The sequence below is a fragment of the Balaenoptera borealis genome (genome assembly GCF_965194805.1).
Source record: "Balaenoptera borealis genome assembly, chromosome: 12".
NCBI classification, from domain to species: domain Eukaryota; kingdom Metazoa; phylum Chordata; class Mammalia; order Artiodactyla; family Balaenopteridae; genus Balaenoptera; species Balaenoptera borealis.
Genome location: NC_138869.1, coordinates 95,940,750 through 95,955,477, shown reverse-complemented (window position 1 = coordinate 95,955,477; position 14,728 = coordinate 95,940,750). Strand labels below are relative to the sequence as shown.

At 40.3% G+C, this 14,728-nt stretch overlaps 1 protein-coding gene across 1 annotated transcript in view; it reads left to right on the top strand.

The window, feature by feature from the left end:
* Positions 1-14,728, top strand: part of CAP2 (cyclase associated actin cytoskeleton regulatory protein 2) — a 137,386-nt gene that overhangs the window by 78,032 nt on the left and 44,626 nt on the right. The window contains exons 5-6 of the mRNA XM_082345425.1: positions 13,247-13,390; positions 13,726-13,811. Of these exons, the coding sequence (XP_082201551.1) occupies positions 13,247-13,390; positions 13,726-13,811 (230 nt within the window). The remainder of the gene's footprint in view (positions 1-13,246; positions 13,391-13,725; positions 13,812-14,728) is intronic.

The window sequence follows — 14,728 nt, the reverse complement described above, 5'->3', positions numbered from 1 at the left end:
TTGATATTGAGCTGCATGAGCTGCTTGTAAATGTTGGAGATTAATCCTTTGTCAGTTGCTTCATTTGCAAATATTTTCTCCTATTCTGAGGGTTGTCTTTTCATCTTGTTTATGTTTTCCTTTGCTGTGCAAAAGCTTTTAAGTTTCATTAGGTCCCATTTGTTTATTTTTGTTTTTATTTCCATTTCTCTAGGAGGTGGGTCAAAAAGGATCTTGCTGTGATTTATGTCATAGAGTGTTCTGCCTATGTTTTCCTCTAAGAGTTTTAGAGTGTCTGGTCTGGCCCTATTTTAAATTGAAACTCATCCCCCACATATATTTCTGATTCCCTTCACTTGACTTTATTTTTTTTCCCCTATGGCGTTTAACAGCTAACATACCATTTAATTTAGTTATTCATTATGTTTACTGTCTATCTCCTCCTGTGATGATTATATGTCAACTTGCCCGGGCCATGGAATGCCCAGATATTTGGTCAAACGTTATTCTGGGTGTTTCTGTGAGCATGTTTTTGGATGAGATTAACATTTAAATCAGTAGACTGGATAAAGCACCCTCATGTGTGTGGGCCCCATCCGATGGGTTGAAGGCCTGAATAGAACAAAAAAGCTGACCCTCCTCTGAGTAAGGGAGAATTCCTCCTGCCTGACTGCCTTCAAACTGGGACATCAGCTTTTTCCTGCCTTTGGACTCACACTGAACATCAGTTTTCTGGGTCTCAAGCCTGCTGGCTTTCAGATGGGAAAACTTAAACTATCAGGTTTCCCGGGTCTCCAGCTTGCTGACTCACTCTGCAAATCTTGGGGACTTGTCAGCCCCCATAATCACATGAGCCAATTCCTTATAAAACTATATATGTAGTCACATCCTGTTGGTGCTGTTTCTATGGAAAACCCTGACTAATACACTCCCCACCCTACTTGGACAAAAGAGGGTGGGGACATATAGGAGTCCTTATGTTGTTTACTACTGTGAATTGCCTATATTGTTTACTGCTCTACTCTGCCTCTTCTGACCAGCCCTGGCGCATAGATGGCACTCAGTATATATTTGTTGAATAAAGAAACAAGTGGACCAACAGGTAGCAATCTTTAGATATATCTTTAGAGATATGGTGACACAGTCATCTCCATTTTATTAGTCTAGAGCTATAGGCTTTATATCTAATAACTGAGCCAAAGATCAAAGAACGGTCTTCCTGCATGTGCCTCATAGAAAGGAATCCTGGATGTACGTCACGTTTTTTGCTAGCTTCACACATGCTGTTAGCCATGCTTTCCTTTTGGGGTCAATGTGAAAAACCAAGCACAGCAACGTACTGGCACTGATCAGACTTTGAGTGCATGTGATCTATGGCATAAGGAAGCCTTACATCAGGAAAAGCTGTGGGACTCTTCTGGACTTGGAAGTAGTCAAAAATCCCTCTTGGGTAGTCAGGAAGCATCCCATGGCCATGGGGCAGCACAAAGAGAAAAGATAGCTCAAGACTTGAAGACTAAAGGCAAATAAATGTCATTAGCCATCAGTTTGCTCTGCAGAAGGAAAACTGTGATTGAGTGGCATTGTTTCTAAATGGTCTGCCTTTCCAAACACAAGGTTAGATGTGTGCAAGGAGAAAGAGAAAACAGAGAAGATAAGGACAAAGGAGAGGAAAGAGATTCTACCTGCCAGTGGTGATTAGGAGTGGGGGCAGGGCTGGCCATAAAAAGACTGACTGTGAGGCACCAACAGAAGATAGAACCTCAGTGCAGAGGGGGAGGGTTGTGCCAGCCATCCTCTCAGAGATGATTATAGCTCCTGAAAACAGCCGCTCTGCGTGTGTGCGTGCGTGTGTGTGTGTGTGTGTGTGTGTGTGTGTTGGAAATGAGAGAGAAGAGACTTCTTTGCCTCCATTAAATGCCCTTGAAAGTGTTTCCATGGTAATGAGCAAGGATAACTGGAGAGGAAGAGGACAAATGAACACACGGTACGCAGCCCAGCAGACCCCTGTGACTCCCTGAAGCCACTTCACAGGCTTCTGCTGGCAACCTTTCCCAGAGTCTGTTCCGCAGAAAACCAGTTCCCTGCAAAACTGGGGCAGTGGGGGGGGGGCGGGACGGGGGTGTGAATAAAAGGTTCTGTGGGTAAAAAAACTTGAGAGACTTCAGGGTAAACAAGGTAAATGGATTTCTTTAGTAACTCCTTTAGTGTTCTGAGGTGGATCATGACTCGCCAAAAGGGAGATGCCATATGCAGAATTCCTTCAAACCCCGTGGACCAGGAAGCACTGTTTGTGTGGAGCTGCTCACCAAGCCAGGGCGGGGCTCTGTTGGATGCACTGTGGGCAGCACGGCTCTTGAGAACAGCAAACAGCAGAATCTGAAAAAGGTTGTGCTGACCTTAAAAGAGAAAGCTCATTTCTGATTAAGGACGATTGGAGCTCTGTATCAGTAGCTTGGTACAATAATGGCAAATCCACCCTGTGGGATGTCTTAAGACTTACAGAGCAGTTGTTGAAATTTTTTGCACCTTCTGAGGTTGAACTGGAAACTGTAGATTTACGTCATCTCAGCAATATTCTGCATAAATGAATCTCGAAGAGAAGATCTGGCCATCCCTCTACCATGGGCCACTTATCTAGGGGAAAGACAATGACCCAGTAAATGCAGCTGACTGCACAGGGATCCTTCAAGTGATGACTTTGGTAGTTTAAACTGAGATTGATCATTACAAAGTGGACAGAACTGGGGAAAACCAATCAACATGGTGAATGGCATACAGTTAATACTCAAATGTTGGTAGACAAAAATTTATAGCACTTCGGGGAGGGGGAGAGGTAAATTAGGAGTTTGGGATTAGCAGATATAAACTACTATATATAAAATAGGTAAACAACAGGTTCTTGCTCTATAGCACAGGGAACTATATTCAATATCTTGTAATAACGTATAATGGACGAGAATATGAAAAAATAATATATCAATATATGTATAACTGAATCACTGCTGTACACCAGGAACTAATACAACATTGTAAATCAACTGTACTTCGATTTTTAAAAACTTACAGCAGTTTAGTTTTTTTTCTATCTCAGAGAACTAATTTCTGATCACAGTATATTGTTTTAGATTTTATAAAGCTGGTAAATTTGAATGGTTTTGGCAATTCTCTCCAACTTTAGAAATTGTTAGTGAAGTCCCTGTGCGTTTAAGTAAAGCACAGTGAGATCTGCTGTTCAGCTTTAATGTTCAGAATCCCATAAAGTAAAATTATAGGTGATTATAAAATTTATCACTGTCAGAAGCCAGATAGTACTTACCCAGAGAGAGGGAAAGTTGATGTCTTTTCAGCTGGGTCCATAAAATAAGTTGAAACAATGACAAAGTACAAGGTGAGATTCTTCTCAACCGTCCAGTCTATTCTCTTATGCTTACTGCGGATAACCAGGTTAAGTTTTTGATTTTCAACTTAATTTTCCCTTCTGGTTTCTCTCTGCCATGATTTCATATGTCTTTATTTGTCATTGCCCATTATTGACCCACTGCTTCCTTCCCGGATCTCAAATAATCTAGCTAATCCCATGTCCCTGCCATGAACCCAGCATTTTCTAGGAACCCATTTTGTCAAGTCCAGTCATACAGGAGAGAGACACTAGAGCTTTGTATGTGTCCCACGTACGGTCGTTAGCCTACACGTGAATGAATGGAAAAGATGTATTTTCTCTGTTTGGACTGTTATCTTCCTGTACTATCAATGAAAGACTCTTCCTATCAGAACAACTATAATGAAAACTATAACTCTCATTCTGAGGAGCAGTTAATGTTAAGTTTGTTCGTTTCTATCGTCTTCTGACCCCTGTGGCTGCAGTAAGATTCAGGAGATGAGATATTGTTAAGGATACAAACTATTTGGGTTACTGTGTAAACATTTAGATTTCCATTGAACTTGACTTTTTATATCACATATCTACCATTCTGAGACAAGTCAAACATTGAGAGCTTAGAGAAAATTGTGGCCCATGTATCACATCAGCAGAACTGTGTTCTTGTTCTGATGAATAAATTGTAGGTTTTAGAGTGAGGGTTTCCCCAGATACTGCGCACAAAAACTAAAACTGATGACAGGTGGGGCTCACACTTGTGAACAGTGGCAAAGACAAAAACAGGAAGTGGGAACTGACAAAGAAGTGTCCATTGTTCATTGGGTCAGTGGCCCCAAAATCCTAAATAAGGCTTTGCATGATTCTGAGAGGTTTAAATATATTGATAAGCAACAGTGTAAATTGTTATCTGCATAGTTTTTAAAAAAACGACTTTGGAGAAGGCTCTTTAGCCTGTGGTTTGATGAATCCTTTGGCAGAAAAGACTACACTAAAAATGCCCAATTTGCAACTGTTCTACCTTTATGAGAAAAATACAACAATTTGACATCAAGCTTCAGTGCTACCCCTGAGGTTCTATGTGAATAGTTCTGTGTCCCAGGCTCCAGACCTCTGCGTTTCCAGCTGTTTTTTTGGCAAATGTCAGTAAAGGGATATCATAGGGATGATCCTGGGCCCCAGTGCAATATTCAATTATGTTTCACGTATATGCGTGCTTGTCATTACTTTGTATGCTTTTCTGTTATGTCTGAAATGGATTGTTTTTCAAATATTACTGGGAAGAAATGTGCTGATGAGTATAATGGGTTGTTGATAGATTTGTTTTAAAAATTTAAGTAGGAGTTTATGCATGTTGCAAGCTTCTCTCATAAGTATCAGGACAATACAGTTCATTCTGGAAAGCATTTCATTCCTTTTACTCTTTAAGAATGATTTTTTTTTTAAGATTTTTTTAAAATTTATTTTTGGCTATGTTGGGTCTTTGTTGCTGAGCGTGGGCTTTCTCTAGCTGTGGTGAGCGGGGGCTACTCTTCGTTGCGGTGTGCAGGCTTCTCATTGCGGTGGCTTCTCTTGTTGCAGAGCACGAGCTCTAGGCACGTGGGCTTCAGTAGTTGTGGCTCACGGGCTCTAGAGCGCAGGCTCAGTAGTTGTTGCTCACGGGCTTAGTTGCTCCGTGGCATGTGGGATCCTCCCGGACCAGGGATCGAACCCGTGTCCCCTGCATTGGCAGGCGGATTCTTAACCACTGCGCCACCAGGGAAGTCCCAAGAATGATTTTTTTAAATTGAAGTTTAGTTGATTTACGTTATATTATTTTCAGTGTACAATACAGTGATTGGATATTTTTATAGATTATATTACATTTAGTTATTATAAAATACTGGTTATATTCCCTGCACTGTACATTACATGCTTGTATCTTATTTATTTTATACCTAATAGTTTCTACCTCTTAATTCCCTTCCCCATCTTGCTCCTCCTCCTACCTTTCTCCCCTCTGGTAACTAGTTTGTTCTCTGTATCTATGAGTCTGTTTCTGTTTTGTTATATTCATTCATTTTTAAATTTTTTAGATTCCATATATAAGTGAAAACATACAGTATTTGTCTTTCTCTGTCTGAGTTATTTCTTCAAGCATAATACCCTCCAGGTCCATCCATGTTGTTGCAAATGGCAGAATTTAATTCTTTAAGAATGATTTTTAAGGAATAAAAGCAAAAAAAGCCTTTGGGATTCTTGAGTGTATTTTTGTTTTGTTTGTTTGGCCGCACTGTGCTGCATGCGGGATGTTAGTGCCCTGACCAAGGATCAAACCTGTGACCCCTGCATTGGGAACGTGGGGTCTTAACCACTTGACTGCCCGGGAAGTCCCTTGAGTGTACTTTTAAGAGAGTTTAACAATCATAAAATAAGACATATATGCAGAATGTAAAGCCTTAAGAACATATAAAAATATTTTCCAAGGGATTTGTCATAATGCAATATAACGGCAGCTACCATAGCATCACGTACATTCATGGAGCTCAGTTAGTTTTACTTATTTAGATTGATTTCTGTGACAGTTTTGCAAATGTTTTAAATTTTCAAGTTGTCTTAAATGTACAAATGTTTCTGAAAGTATTATCGTGAGGATATTCTGAAACCTCCAAGATGTTTCTGGGCAGTGGAAAATTTTTATATTAGAGGAACAATGAAGGGAAATTAGTCTAGAGAAATATCTACAATTGCACCGAAGCAAGTAAATGCAAATTAGCATTTCTGATAAAAAAAAATTTGCTTTTGACTTAAAATGATGAAAACAATTGCTTCATTTAGAATGTGAGAATGTGCCCAAATGATATATTTATAGAAGCAAACACTGTTCCTGATTTGGATAACCTTTGCCTGAAAAAATGTTAACTGTTCTTCTTCATCTGAATAATTTATTCTGATAATTTCTGAACATGTTTTCCTGAAGCTACTTCCCTAATGCTGAGAAAGAGTCTTAATATTTTTTGATACCTATAAATTTAATAGCACCTATATGAAATTTTTTCTACCATTGAAGGTACAAAACTGGTTAGTATGTTTTAAAACTTTTCCCTTCATTACAAAAGAAATGCATATACATATTAGAAAATTTAAAATATATGGATAAGGCAATACAATAAAAACTTTGATGAGTATCTTTCCATATGTTTTCTGTGCTATATACTCATATGCACTCACATGGAATCAACTGGTAAAACTTTATACAAAAACAACTAAGCCAAAGTAATAGTGGTTGATATTTGATAGTATGGTTGGCTAAGATGTACTGCTTGATATAAGCTTTCTTAGAATTTTTTAATGAAGGTGGGAGTCAAATATTAAAAAGTCCAATTTTTACTTTAATGCTGTTAAGTTTGCCTGAGTTGTAACAGTAATGTTTTTGTAGTATTTGTATTTAAAACATCCTTTCTAAAAATGATAGAGTTTCAGAGAACTTGCCAATATACTGATGTTTTTATTTGTTTTTGTGCTTGCTTGTTTTAACTGAACTGCTTAAATTCAACTCTTACGATTATTCCTTATGGTCTTAACAACCATTATTTTTAAAGTAATTATTATTTTTGAAGATATCTCTGATAATTACATCTACAAGAAAAAAATCACCATTTAGCAGTGTTTTTCTCCATGTGGTGGAATTAAGGACATTTATTGTTTACTTATGTTTTTCCATCTTTATTTTCCAATGTTTCACAAAGAGCATATAATCAGAAAAAGAAATTATTTTAAAAGAAATAATAACAGATTGATCCATTTTCTACCTGATGTAGAAACTACACAAGAACCATGGATTTCAGAAATAACAAGCTTAATTCAGTTTACTCAATGACACATCTTTGAGGTCAGACTCCCAGAATTTGTTCCATCCCTTACAAAACAGCATGAGTGGGAATTTGGTTTTCCTTTTTGGGTAAAGTTTCTACAGAGCTTGCTGATAAACTGAGATGAAGCTGATAATGGGTCTCAACTCTTCAACTTTAAAGCAGAAACTAGGGTCATAAAGACATGGAGTCCTGAAATACTCTCCAAAGTACAGTCCCATCAAGCTAAGATAGTGCTTGGAAACACTTGCTGAAACTTGCAGTTTGCACATGCATCTTCTCCAGTTTGGCCATTTTGACCTTCTGTTAAAGCCACAGAAACCTGGGGAAGGGCCAGGGAGATTTTTCAGCTAACCTTCACATGAGTCTTGAAAAATGATTTTCTTTCAGGGAAAAGTCTCTCAGAATAAAAGAAACCTGAGTGATAAGTTAAAAAAAAAAATCTGGGTGAGACCTAAAATAGGCCGATTTAAAGTCATTCCAAAGCACACTAGCTTTTAGCTGTGTCTGAAAAGCCACCACCAATGCATACCATTGAAAAAAACCCAGGATGCCTCTGAAATTTATCTCCCATCAGTGGAAAGCCCTTTTGTAGCGTTAATTGACATCAGTGCAATTCAACCTGTATTTATTGAGTATGCTTAATACATACTTAATACTTAAACAGGTGGAAGTTCCTCTAACAGCCCCCCACCGCCCCGCAATTCGCTTTTCCTCTGATATCCCACACGGTCAGCCTTGATGGAAATCACACCATAACTCGAATGTTCTCTGTGTTTTTGATTGCAGCTGTGAAAGTTCAGGATGAGCTGGAGAATGTAAGCCTCCTTTAAAGTACACGAGAAATCTATTGGCACAGAATGAAAGCTGTACTGCTTATTAGAGTTGTGCACATAGCCGTTGTGCTTAGTCCTCTCAGCATTACTTTTTTTTTTTTTTTTTTTAATGAGGACAATTCTTCACGCAATTGCCAAACTAAGGCAGAAGGAAACTTTCTCAATCTTTTTGGTGCTTTCATCAGATAACCAATATGAAATATCTTCCAGAATACTCTGTCTCCTCAGACTTCAGAGTTTGTTCTTGGGAAGTTAGAGATAAACAAAGATGGCCTTAATAAATCTATCTAACATGGTAAATATACAGTTTCTGGTTCTTTTTCCCCTTGGGGCAATAGGCCAGATATCACTAACAATTCAGATATTCTGGCCTTTCACAAAAATGTCATTACATCAAGAATATCATGGCTTAAAAAGAAATGAAATTGAGTTATTTGTAGTGAGGTGGATGGACCTAGAGTCTCTCATACAGAAGTAAGTAAGTAAGTAAGTAAGAAAGTAAGAAAGAGAAGAACAAATACCATATGCTAACCATATATATGGAATCTAAAAAAAAATGGTTCTGATAAACCTAGGGGCAGGACAGGAATAAAGATGCAGATGTAGAGAATGGACTTGAAGACATGGAGAGGGGGGAAGGGGAAGCTGGGACAAAGTGAGAGAGTAGCATGGACACATATACACTACCAAATGTAAAATAGATAGCCAGTGGGAAGCGGCCACATAGCACAGGGAGATCAGCTCGGTGCTTTGTGACCACCTAGAGGGGTGGGATAGGGAGGGTGGGAGGGAGGTGCAAGAGGGAGGGGATATGGGGATACATGTATACCTATAGCTGACTCTGTTATACAGCAGAAACTGACACACCACTGTAAAGCAATTATACTCCAATAAAGATGTAAAAAAAAAAAGAATATCATGGCTGAGCAAATCAGTGGAGAAAACTAGGATGCTCTTTACTAGTGTTGCCATAATTAAAAATCAGCTGCCTTCTGGGAAAACCTATATAACGCACCTTTGATTGGGTGTTGAATTTGGACTAAAAAGAATCCCTTGAAGAGGGAAATGTTTCCCTTCTAAAGAGTGAAATTCCAGGGAGGGCATTTAAACCTGACTTTAGCAGTCATTCACCAAGAAACATGGAAGAGCTGTGTTTGGGACAGGGACTGTTTAGAGGGGTTTTGTTTCTTTGTTGAGAGTTTGGGGGTGTGTGTTTGCTTTTCCTGTACTGTCATTACACCCTTATATTAGTTTGCTAATGTTGCCAGAACAAAGTACCACAGGCTGGGTGGCTTAAACAACAGAAATGTATATCCTCACAATTCTGGAGATTGGTAGTCCGAGATCAAGGTGTCAGTAGGGTTGGTTGCTTCTGAAGCCTCTCTCCTTGGCTTGTAGACGGCTGTCTTCACCCTGTGTCCTCACACGGTCTTCCCTTGTGAGTGTGTGCGTCCTCATCTCTTCTTATAAGGACACCTGTCATATTGGTTTAGGGTCCACCCTCATGACGTCATTTTAACTGAAGCACCTCTTTAAAGACCCTGCCTCCAAATACACTCACATTCTGAGGTCCTGGGGGTTAGGGCTTCAATATTTGAATTTGGGAAGGACACATTCAGCCTATAACAACCCTGATTCAGGGTCTTCCTGTCACACCTATGAGACCTTTCCTTTGTAATGGCCAGAAGGGAAAGTGAGAAGGTGGGAAGGTATTCATGAATTTTCCACAAGACCTGGCTAACTTCTGCAGCAACCTTTTTTTGTTTTTCACCGCCTTCAGTATGGAAGAATTTTAAAAGTCCACTAACTTTGAAGGCATTATGCTAAGTGAAATAAGTCAGAGAAAGACAAATACTGTATGATCTCACTTATATATGGAATCTAGACAAACAAACAAACAAAAACCCACCAAACTCAGAAAAAGAGAGATTTGTGGTTACCAGAACTGGGGGCTGGGGGGAAGGGGGAGTCAGAGGAAGCTGGTCATAAGGTATAAACTTTCAGTTACAGGTAAGTACTAGGGATGTACTGTACAGCGTAACGACTATAGCTAACACTGCTATATGATGCAGGAAGGTTGTTAAAAGAGTAGATCCTAAGAGTTCTCATCACAGGGGGAAACTCTTTTTCCTTTTCTTTTTATTGTATCTATATCAGATGATGGATACTAAACCTATTGTAGTAATCATTTCACAGGATATGTAAATCAAACCATCATGCTGGTTTGATTTGCATATATTTACACCTTAAACTTATACAGTGATGTATGTCAATTATTTCTCAATAAAACAGGAAAAAAAAGTCCACTGAGAACTTTAAGAACACTTTGCTTTCTTTCCCTGTATTTCTTTTTGTTTCTCCCAAACAAAAACATGCCTTCTCCATCTGCAGATCTCAATTAGAAAATGTTTTTCCTGATTTTGCATGTCAGTGATAGGAAAGAGCTGGTCAGTGAATCTCGTCAATCAGAGATTTTTAAACTGGCAGATATCTTTGAGATCTCCTACTATTTGTCGAGCACTCACAATGTACCTGACTCCTTACCAAGCACAGACATGTTCTCTCATTTACTCCTTCTAACAGCCATGTGAAGTGAGTGCCATTATCAACGGTATTTTGGAGATGTGATCATGGAATCATAGACAAGTTTGGCCATTTGTTTAAAGTTCTAGAGCTTAGTACACTGACTTGCAAGAACTTGAATCCAAGCAGTCTCATCCAGACCTGAGCCTTTACTCTCCCTTGCTGGGGAACTAAGATCCCACATGCCGCACAGTGTGGCCAAAAAAAAAAAAAAAATACCCAACCTTATACATGTAAATGCCCTCTGGTATTTTCTATTCTATTTCAGTTACTTTTTTAAAATACTGATTGTGACCCACTTAGCTGAGTCTGTCAAAAACCTGAACTAGATGACCTAATTTAGACTCCCGTAACCCTAAAATCCTGTTAGCCTGCGTGGATGTTTATTTGGAGCCTCTCTTATCTTAAATACACAGACTGTTTGTTTGAGGCAAATGAATATTACGGATTACAGAGAACATCTTTTTTACCCCCAGTCTGAGCTAACTGAATAATAGTCATAATAATAATCACTTCCGTTTATTGTGTCCATCCCATGTGCCAGAGGTTTAAGACGTCACCTCTCCTGTAGCCTGTAAGCTTGTAGGTATTATTGTCTCTGATTTACAGATGAGGAGACCAAGGCTTTGGTTAAGTAGTTTGCTCAAGGCCTCATAAAGTGTCAGAGCAAAGATTTGAACCAAGGTCATTATAATTCCAAAGCCTTTATACATTTCTTTTAGGGGAGGGCATATACAGGGTCAAGAAGGAGAAGTGAGGGCTGGAAGCTACTGCAGCTGAACATTATTTCTTCCCTAATGGTTTGCTGTCCCTGGCAGAAACAACTGTCCTAAAGGATGATAAACTACCATTGTAGCAGTGATTAAAATCTGCACCTGGGAGCTTTTCCAGTTCCCCCCGAAACCCAGGCCACTCCCAGACCAGTTAAATCAGAGTCTCTGGGGGTGGGGCCCAGGCCTGGTTTGTTTGTGTTTTTTGTGGGTTTTTTAAAAAATTTATTTATTGCTGCGTTGGGTCTTCGTTGCTGCACTCGGGCTTTCTTTAAGTGCGTCGAGCGAGGGCTACTCTTTGTTGCGGTTTGTGGGCCTCTCATTGCGGTGGCTTCTCTTGTTGCAGAACATGGGCTCTAGGCGCGCGGGCTCTAGAGCACAGGCTCAGTAGTTGTGGCGCGCAGGCTTAGCTGCTCTGCGGCATGTGGGATCTTCCCAGACCAGGGCTCGAGCCCGTGTCCCCTGCATTGGCAGGTGGATTCTTAACCACTGTACCACCAGGGAAGCCCCCCAGGCCTGTTTTTGAAAGCTCCCAGGTGATTTCAATGTGTAGCCCAAGTTGAGAACCTTGAAGTTCAGTTAAGAACCTCTGAAGTCTTGGTTAAAGAAATTAAGGAGCTTTAAGGGGCTTTTCTATTTTCAAAGACTATGTAAAATACTGCCAAAACCTCTTCAACTGCTTTTACAAAGCTGAAGTACAAACTGTTGCTATTTCTTTGGAGGAAAAATGAAAAATCAGATAACCTTGTATCTGCTCTTCCAAACCAAAGAAAGTCAAGAATGCTATGGGGAGATGCTACAAGCACCAATCTCTGTGGTACTTCATAACTCAGCTCACATAATTTTAGAAGTGTTTTTATGTGACTAGAAAAGTCAGTTGTTGAATCAATTAATCAGAAGTGAGAGGGGTGGGACTTCCCTGGTGGCACCGTGGTTAAGAATCTGCCTGCCAACGCAGGGGACATGGGTTCAAGCCCTGGTCCGGGAAGATCCCACATGCCACAGAGCAACTAAGACCGTACTCCAGAACTACTGAGCCTGTGCTCCTGAGCCCGTGTGCCACAGCTACTGAAACCCATACACCTAGAGCCCGTGCTCTGCAACAAGAAAAGCCACCACAATGAGAAGCCCACGCACCGCAACTAAGAGTAGCCCCCGCTCGCCGCAACTAGAGAAAGCCCGCACACAGCAACTAAGACCCAACGCAGCCAAAAATAAATAAATACATAAATAAATAAATAAAAATTAAAAAAAAAAAGAAGTGAGAGGGGTGAGTAGCCATCAGCCAAGCTGTCTGAGGACGATGCTGAAAACCAAACCAGACTAAGGTAACTATAAATATTGTAAGCCATTACATTTTCTTACAAAGAGCCTCAGTGAAAGATTTCCACTTTTTCACATGGATTAGTAATTAAGGTAAAAACCAAGGACCCTTCCTCACATCACTTTCCCACAGGAATAGGAAGATATCCTTTTACTAACTTCTACCTATCCCGATTTTAGACATGTGTTATTCTAGGCTGTGATCTATGCATTCCATTAGAAAATATAACTTGATCTACACTCAGTTTCAGTGTGTTCCATGCAGCGGTCTCCAAAACGGGGACTGTATCGTACTGCTGGATTTTTTTCCATGTCTCAGGAGACAGCATTAATAATGTAAGAAATCTGCGCAATTTTCATACTTCAGAAAATGAAAATACAGTATGACCATAAGAAAAATGTCTGCTGGATTCTGAAAGCCCCTGACAAATGACAAGTGCTGAGTAGTCCTGCTTAGGCCAGCCTGGGTGGAGGTGCTGTGCTTCCGTTCTGTCCTCAGTAACAGTGCTCAATGTTTGCTTCCAGAACGATGTGGCTGCACTTCTGAAACCAATATCGGAAAAGATTCAGGAGATCCAAACTTTCAGAGAGAGAAACCGGGGGAGTAAAATGTTTAATCATCTCTCGGCCGTCAGCGAAAGCATCCCTGCCCTTGGGTGGATAGCTGTGGTGAGTCTGGCTGGAATGGTGCCCCTGCACCTTGTCAGGTTTGTGGAGTGTTTGGGAGAACTCATGGCTGCCTTCAGGCTCCTTCATCCTCCGCCTGTTACACGAAAGGAAGATTCCTTTCAGGCTGAATACATCAGCTCTTTCTTACCCTTTTGAAATTCAGGGCTTTGTGTTCTGAGATGTGGAAAGTGCTTCACTGATTTTACGGAGCAAGATTTGCCTCCAGCTTTCAAGTCAGCATCTGCATTGCTTCTCTTCCTCTTTAAGGCATTTTCTTTCTTATCCTATTTTTTTTTTTTTCTTTCTATGCTTGGGTGATGGTCCTGTTCTCTCAGTCCCCCAAACCCGGTCCTTATGTCAAGGAGATGAATGATGCTGCCACCTTTTACACTAACAGGGTCTTAAAGGACTACAAACACAGGTACGTACCTTCTTTTATTGACCAAATTTTCAATTGATTGTTTGTTAGACATTTGTCCCCAGGCTTAATGTAGTTCATTACTGATTCCTTTCAAAGTCTAGTTTACTACAAACATTAAGGAAAAATCCCATCTTTGCAGGTAAAGCAAAGTGGAAAGTGAAATCAATGATCCAGATAATATGTGTGTTTTAGAAAGTCTGCCTCAGTTCTCTGGTAATGAATAAACTCTCCCCACGTGAATGCATGTCACTCTGTTATGTATCCCCACAATAATGAGAGAGATCTGTGATGGTTTGTGATGGACCAGCCCTAAATGGACAAACCTTTTACGTTGATCAAAATAGAATTGGTGAGAGTTCCCTGGTGGCACAGTGGTTAGGAGTCCATCTGCCAGTACAGGGGATGTGGGTTCAATCCCTGGTCTGGGAAGATCCCACATACCACGGAGCAACTAAGCCCGTGCATCACAACTACTGAAGCCTGTGTGCCCTAGAGCCCGTGCTCTGCAACAAGAGAAGCCACTGTAATGAGAAGCCCGTGCACAGCAAAGAAGAGTAGCCCCTGCTTGCCGCAACTAGAGAAAGCCCACGCGCGGCAATGAAGACCCAACGCAGCCAAAAATAAATAAAATTTAAAAAAAAATAGAATTGGTGGGTGAGGAGAGAGAATAAACAGGGCTTAGGAAATGAAGTATAAATGAGGAACAGAGATGAGATGAGACAATGAACCAGGCCAATGAGAGGGAAACCAGAGATTGCATTAAGATGAAATACAGTTGGGTGGACAGAGAGACATCTGTAAGAACAGCCGCCATTCAAAGTGCTGCTGAAAGTACAGATGAGACTGAACCAACGGGTTTTGCCTGGAGAGCCAGCTTAAAAGGACATTGCATTCTCCAGCACAAATAATAGATCCTA